The sequence below is a fragment of the Gorilla gorilla genome, chromosome 19 (assembly GCF_029281585.2).
Source record: "Gorilla gorilla gorilla isolate KB3781 chromosome 19, NHGRI_mGorGor1-v2.1_pri, whole genome shotgun sequence".
NCBI classification, from domain to species: Eukaryota; Metazoa; Chordata; class Mammalia; order Primates; family Hominidae; genus Gorilla; species Gorilla gorilla.
Genome location: NC_073243.2, coordinates 19,248,457 through 19,256,097, shown reverse-complemented (window position 1 = coordinate 19,256,097; position 7,641 = coordinate 19,248,457). Strand labels below are relative to the sequence as shown.

Here is a 7,641-nt window from a genome sequence, read left to right as displayed (position 1 = left end):
GCGACAGCGGTCGTCGCTTGACGGCCAGGAAGCCGGAAGCCGCAGAGGCCGCCGCCGTCGTCTCCTCCGCGTCCCCGCCCGCCGGCTGCTGTCGGAGGTTGACAGGTCGAGGCGGGGAGGCGGCGGCGGCTGCAGAGCCAGGCGCCCAAGACGGAGACTCCATGGGGAACGCTCCGAGTCACAGCAGTGAAGACGAAGCGGCAGCTGCCGGTGGCGAGGGCTGGGGCCCACACCAGGACTGGGCCGCGGTCTCGGGCACGACCCCCGGCCCGGGCCTCGCGGCTCCAGCGCTACCACCCGCCGCGGCGCTGCTGGAGCCGGCCAGGCTGCGAGAGGCTGCTGCCGCGTTGCTGCCCACACCCCCCTGCGAGTCGCTGGTGTCGAGGCATCGCGGCGCGTTGTTTCGCTGGCTGGAAGAGCGGCTGGGCCGCGGCGAAGAGTCTGTCACTCTGGAGCAGTTCCGGGAGCTGCTGGAGGCTCGCGGCGCCGGCTGCTCTAGCGAGCAGTTCGAGGAGGTCAGGGCCGGCAGGCGACTGCGGGGGTGGGGCAGGGCGGTCGCCCCCAGGGACTGAAGGAAGAGGTGGGCATTTGCTTTGGAGAGGCCAGGCGGGGACCCATATGAGGTGTTTCCAGCTTTTCACCAGGCGTTTGCTTCGTTTCTCTTTAACCTATGTTAGAGGTCTGGAAAGTCTGCATCAGGCCGTCCTTGCTCTGAAGAGCTGGACAAGCCCATATGTCTCTGTATGTTGTAATGCAGACCTTTGTGCAGTTGACTGACGCTACTCTTTGGAGATCTTCTATCAGGTTCTCGAACAGTTTGGAGAGAAAAGAGATGTAAGGATAGGAGGAGTGGCGCTGAAAACCATTTTTTGTATTGTCCTGTCCAGGTTTTTACACAGCACCTTCCGAATTCAGTGTGGGCGCCGAATGAGTGTGGAAAGACAGTAGTAACATGCTGGAAAGGCTCACATTCTAAAACCTATCCTCCTCATGCAAAAACTAGCTTTTTAAAAATACACACTGGTTTGTAGATCCTTAAAGAACCATATATTAGACTCATTTAAACCTTCATAGGATCTGAAACTGATAGGCAAATATCAGGTTTCCTGTGAATACTTGTAATTATGCAGTTCTTCATGTAATCACCAAGATCATGTCTGTTAAGTCATTAAGAGAGCAAATTGATTTGGCAACAAATATTTTCCTTGGAAGGCATTTTGGGAGTTTATTTACTGGGCGCTTCACTTGGAGTTAAGAAGACTGATCCAGGGTTACCCAGTGAATCATTAGTAAAACAGACTATCAACTAGATCTCTTGCTTTTTTTTTTTCTTTCTTTCAACTTTTATTTTAAATTCAGGCGTACATGTGCAGGATTTGGATTTGCAGATGTATTACATAGGTAAACGTGTGCCATGGTGGTTTACTCCACACATTATCCCATCACCCAGGTATTAAGCCCAGCATCCATTAGGTATTCTTCCTGATGCTCTCTCTCCCTCCACCCGCACCCTATTTTTTGTTTTTAATGTCTCACTACCTCCTTCCTGGGATCCTATTTCTTTTAACACCACGGTATGACCAAAAAGGTAGTTATTTTGTGAAAATGAGTCAGCCAGTCATGTAGAATCTTCAGTGGCCATGAAGGGTGTGTACATAAAGCAGTAAACCAGCGGGTACTTGCAGTGCCTTTAAAAGGTTCTGTTCACCTTAAAATCAGAGGCTTTTAAAATATTTTAAGAATGTCTTCCTGTACATGGCCACAATTCAGATAATGTAGTTTGTGTGTTTCTTATGAAAAAAGTACCTTTAAGGCATCCCAACCCTTAAAAATAATAGTCATGGCCGGGCGCAGTGGCTCACGCCTGTAATCCCAGCACTTTGGGAGGCTGAGGCGGGAGGATCATCTGAGGTCAGGAATTCAAGACCAGCCTGGCCAACGTGGTGAAACCCCACCTCTGCTAAAAATACAAAAATTAGCTGGGCATGGTGGCGGGTGCCTGTAATCCCAGCTACTTGGGAGGCTGAGGTGGGACAACCGCTTGAACCCAGGAGGCGGAGGTTGCAGTGAGCTGAGATCATGCCACTGCATTCCAGCCTGGGCCACACAGCGATACTATGTCTCGAAAAAAAAAAAAAGTCATATTAGTTAGTGAAAGATCTCCTTTTTTGTTTTTTTCCCCAAGAATACACATAGTACCTTCTCTCTAGTATCTACGCATATTATGAGAATATGAAGTGGTAGTGGGAAGAACCATGCAGAACTGTTGAAGGAGATGGCACTTTGCAGAATTGAGCAAAGGCAAATGGAGAGAAACACCGTTTACATTCTGAGAGTTTCTGACAGAAATAGAACTTTATGTAGAGTTCATAGGAGTCCCTTAATAGAAGGTCAAGAAATACTTGAGGTGTGGTCCAGAAATCACTCAGGGGTTGTGGCGTTATTGTTCACTGAGCAAATGTTTGTTGGGCGTATATTGAGTGCCACTCACTTGGATGACAGTGGACAAAGCAGATACTTGCTCTTAAAGAGTATGTAGTTGTGGTGGAAGAGACAGGTATTAACCCAGTAATTATAAGATATGGTGAGTGTTAACCGAGGGGGAAGGTGTAAGGAATAAATAGCAAGTGTATTTAACCTCACTTAGGGCTCGAGCAAGACTTACCTGAGAAGGTAACATTTCAGCCCACAGGTGAATGGTGAAAGCAGATAGTGTTACAGGAGGTAGTAACAGCGTTTCAGGCAGAGGAAATTGTATCCACAAAAGTCCAAAGTCCAGAGAATCTGGAAGAAGTCTGGTATGGTGTATTATGGATACACAAAACTTTTTCAAGGGACAGAAAACCTAATGCATCAGTGGATCAGTGGTTTAAACGTAAAAAGAAGCTGCTTTCTTATGAAAATGTCCAGGTAGGCAGTCCAAGATTGATGTGGCAGTTTTGTCATCATCAGGGACCTGGCTTCGTCCATCTTGTGCTGTCATCCTCCACGGACATCTTCCACTTAGTAATTCTGTTGACTCCTGCTGTCATTTTCCACATTCCAACAAGCAAGGAAGGGAAAAGGGAAGGAGAAGGAAGAAGCCATGCCCACTCTCTTACGGGCATAGCTTACATCCCAAAGGCCAAAATTCAGTCACATGGCCGCAGTTACCTGCAGGACAGGCTGGGAAAGATTCTTTTTCCGTGGCCATATATTCAGCTAAAAATCAGGGCTTAATTATTGAGGAAGGGGAGAGAAAACATTGAGTTATATTTGGCAGTCTTTGATTCACATAGCTAGGTCATAACAATTCTGTGAGTGAGGCTTAGCCAAGGTTTAAAAACCTGATTGTGATAATCTCACAGTGGCCACCGTCTCTCATGATAATCTCATGATGGCTGCTCTGTCTGTAAGAACTAGTAAGTTAGGACTAGCGAAAGAAGATAAGACTTAGCCATGCATTTGATTCTGTGCTTTAAGAATGTCTATCCTTAGACTTGAATAAGTATTTACTTTTGTGCATACTTACACAGTTAATTCTGCGTTGTTAATCTACGTCTAAGCTTTTGAGAATATACTGCTATATTTTACTGCAAGATGAAGGGCTTGTGAAGTAATGTCTTTATAGTAGCAACTAAAATGACAAGTTGTTTCCGTCATTGGTTTTTATAAGAGCTAACATGGTAAAACAGATTGCCATGGGTGCGCATGGTTTATTATAATGCTGAGAGTTTCCAAGTGTTACCTGTTTCTTCTTTGGCTTCCCAACTTACGCTGCCATTGGTGTCCACGCAGCTGTCTTGCTTTCACATTCCTGTGACCTCAGTTACTTGAGGAGGTGTCATAAAGAAGTTCTTGGAGTTGGACCATGGACCAAAGTCTGAAACATTATCATTTTATAGTACAACACACCTTTTCTCATGGTAGGTGTGGTCCAGGGAGAAGGGACTCTCTCAGTTTGCTCACAAGGAGCAATATTTAATTAACTGCCATGTAGAGGGGAAATAGAATTAAAATTAAGTTCTTATTTCACATCAGAGGTTATAGATTAGATATTTATGCTCTTAGAGTATGATTCTAGAAAATCTTCTAGGGCAGAAAAACATGCGGAGTACAGGATAACAGATGGCCCTAAAGTGAAATTTCGTATGACTAGGTTGTGTTTTATTAATTTGCCACATAGTTTTGGTGCCTCCTTTGTGAAATTCATGGGGTAGTGAGCTCTAAGGGAAGGGCCTTTTTGATTCATCTCTGTTCATCGTCTTAGCACAGTCCTGGGTGGCTGCTAGTGCCCAGGTGCTTTGGGAGACTGTAGAAGTTGTAGTCCACACACACTCAAACCTCATATTTTATATTCAGTCTGTAACCTTTTAATATTTCTTGACATTGAAGGAAATGGTTAAATATGATTTTTGTGAAAACTTTAAAAGGTTCTTAGTCACTTTCGGGTTTACAGGAAGTTTGTAGAAAAGCCCTGTGCTCGTCTTTATATTATTATGTGAAAAGTATTAATCAACTAATTTAGAATGGCTTTGAGCCCAGGAACTGTGCCGTAGGAATCTGCAGATGTGATTATCTGCCCTTTTAAGACTATTGACTGTAAGAGCTGTGTGTGTGCACCATAAAGCAACAGCAGGCTGCCAGCTTTTCTTGCCTTCAGCCGGGAGCCCTCAGCTCTCCACTACCCAAGGGACCAAATATGTATTTGTCTGAATCGGTTGAAGCCCACACATCAGCCTAACTCTCTCAGCTAATTTACCTTTCCCCCACCTGCACTAGCCCTGTGCTAGCTAGTGGGATGCCTGCTTTGTTCCTAACTCCCTTACCTAATTTATCTTCCCCCCCACCCCCACATGAGCCCTGTGCTGGCTAGTAGGACGCCTCCTTTGTCCTGTGTATGGACCTTGCTATCAGTTCTTGAAGATTCCCCACCTTGGCACTGTCACCTGGTCAGCACCACATCTTCTGTGGCATGATTCAGATAGTGTCTCCATAATGGTGTTTTCAGCCCTACAGCTGAGGCTCCTGTTACCTGTTCTGTACAGATCCTTTGGCACTTGGAGCATACTGTCTGGCCTCGTTGTGTAGCTAGGCTGTGAGGCTGCCAGCCACCTGCCTGCACTACCATTGTACACAGGAGGTCTTTGATAAGGGATAGCTGGCTGTGGATGGTGATGAGGCAGTACAGGAAAGATCCTTGGTGAGTGGAGATTATTATTATTATTATTTTGAGACAGAGTCTCTGTTGCCCAGGCTGGAGTGCAGTGGCACAATCTTGGCTCACTGCAAGCTCCGCCTCCCGGGTTCACACCATTCTCCTGCCTCAGCCTCCTGAGTAGCTGGGACTACAGGTGCCCACCACCACGCCCGGCTAATTTTTTGTGTTTTTTAGTGAGAGACGGGGTTTCACCGTGTTAGCCAGCATGGTCTCGATCTCCTGCCCTTGTGATCCGCCCACCTTGGCCTCCCAAAGTGCTGGGATTACAGGCATGAGCCATCGCACCTGGCCGAGTGGAGATTATTTTTGCTTACCTTGGCTTTGTGTGTTTTGCTATGGGGGAGTTAATGGTATTGGTTTCTTTGGAGAAATTCATGACCTAGGAGAGCTATGGAGAAAGGGCCACAGCTCTTTTGTCTCTCCCTGATTTCCAAAATACCACCTCACCATGGTACTGCCTTGCTTTAGAAACTTCAGTGGCTCCCCATTGCCTTCAGAATCACATCTGAATGGTGGAGCAGCCTTTACACTCTTATACCTTCTACCCTTGTCTCCCAGTGCTCTTTAAGCAGCCACTTTATTGTCCCGTTTCCCATGTATGTGGGAATTTTGTCCTTTGCTCTCCTCCTGCTGTCTGCTCCCTGCTCCATCCTAAGCCCACTCCAATTTCAGGGACCACAGAGAAGCAGTTACCAGCAGCATGGAGTTTGAGAAAGGCTTCATCACAACAAGGCTTAAGAGGCTGGAAGAATTCGCCTGGCAAAGGACGGAAGGGATTTTCCGTATGAAAGGCACAGCATATGCAGATATACTGGAGTGAGAGGGCATGGCACGTTTCGGGAATGTACCTTGAGCACCTAGCCTAGAGTCTGAACCAGCTGGGACCTTGGTACTCATTGCCTGCAAGCTGCCCCCTCTCTGCCCCCGAAAAGGGACCCCTTTCATAGCAACCTGGACGGGTGTGTAATTAGCCTGTAATGGCATCAGCGGGTTTGCCGTGTTATGAGTCTGCTCATTCTGCTGTTCTTCAGACTGAGCTTGGGAACTGGGCCTCGAGCCAGCCTGCTTGTGAGCAAGTTCTAGTTCCACCATTCTCAAGCCAGCTGACTTTGGTCAACCTACTTGACCACAGTGTCTCAGTCGCCTCACCCATAAAACCAGCTCACCTGCTCAGTGCTCAATAAGTGTTGTAATTGGCAGTGTTACTGTTTTCTATGGTTGTAGTTCAAGATGTTTATTCTAGCCTCTGTAATGTCTTTTTTTTTTTTTTTTTGAGACGGAGTCTCACTCTGTCGCCCAGGCTGGAGTGCAGTGGCGCAATACCGGCTCACTGCAACCTCCGCCTCCCAGCTTTAAGCGATTCTCCTGCCTCAGCCTCCCGATTAGCTGGGATTACAGGCACCTGCCCCCATGTCTGGCTAATTTCTGTATTTTTAGTAGAGACGGGGGTTTCACCATGTTAGCTGAGTGTGGTGAAGCGCGCCTGTAGTTCCAGCTACTCGGGAGGCTGAGGCAGGAGAATCGCTTGAACCTGGGCGACAGGTTGCAGTGAGCCGAGATCGCACCACTGCACTCCAGCCTGGCAACAGCGAGACACCGTCTCAAAAAAAAAAAAACAAAAAGAGAAAATATCAGCATACATTGTAACTGATGAGAAAAAGTATTGCATTGTTTCTTGGAACTTTGATACCAATTATGTGTATGCTAGGTCATGATGCAAAATGTATTTTACTGGATCAGCCAATAAAAGTTGAGAAGCACTTGTTCTGAGGTTTATTGACAAACTAGAGGGATCCCAAAGGTGACAATCAGGATGGGAATGAGACTGAGACCATAGCAAATGGAGAGCTGGTGTAAAGAATGGAGAAGGGTTTGGCGGGAACTCCGAGGACCTGATCACTGTTATCAGTGATCTGCAGGCTGTCTCTGGGCAGAAGGAGTAGATGTGTTCTGAATGGCCCCAGGGATGGTAACTTTGGGGAGGCAGGTTTTCAGTTCACTAGAGGAAGAGAGTTACTGCTGTCAGAACTGTCCAGAGGAGATGAGCTGGGAAGCATCACTGATGTGTGTAACAGAAAGTGGCTGAGCGCTCTCAGAGACACTGGAGAATGGATTCAGGCTGTACAGAGGCACCTTTTTTTTTTTAAGATGGAGTCTTGCTCTGTTGCCCAGGCTGCAGTGCAGTGGTGATTTCAGCTCACTGCAACCTCTGCCTCCCGGGTTCAAGGAATTCTCCTGCCTCAGCCTCCTGAGTAGCTGGGACTACAGGTGCCCCTCACTACGCCAGGCTAATTTTTTTGTTTTTAGTAGAGATGGGGTTTCATCATGTTACCCAGGCTGGTCTTGAGCTCCTGGGCTCAAGCAATCCGCCTGCCTTGGGCTCCCGAAGTGCTGGGATTACAGGCGTAAGCCAATGCATCTGGCACAAAGGCACATATTTT

At 47.2% G+C, this 7,641-nt stretch overlaps 1 protein-coding gene across 3 annotated transcripts in view; it reads left to right on the top strand.

Moving 5' to 3' along the window:
* Positions 1-53: 53 nt before the first annotated feature.
* ZZEF1 (zinc finger ZZ-type and EF-hand domain containing 1) overlaps positions 54-7,641 on the top strand; it is a 140,348-nt gene continuing 132,760 nt past the window's right edge. For all 3 annotated transcript variants that reach the window (XM_019013515.4, XM_055367177.2, XM_055367179.2), the window contains exon 1: positions 54-515. In XM_019013515.4, the coding sequence (XP_018869060.2) occupies positions 162-515 (354 nt within the window). In that variant the 5' untranslated portion in view covers positions 54-161. The remainder of the gene's footprint in view (positions 516-7,641) is intronic.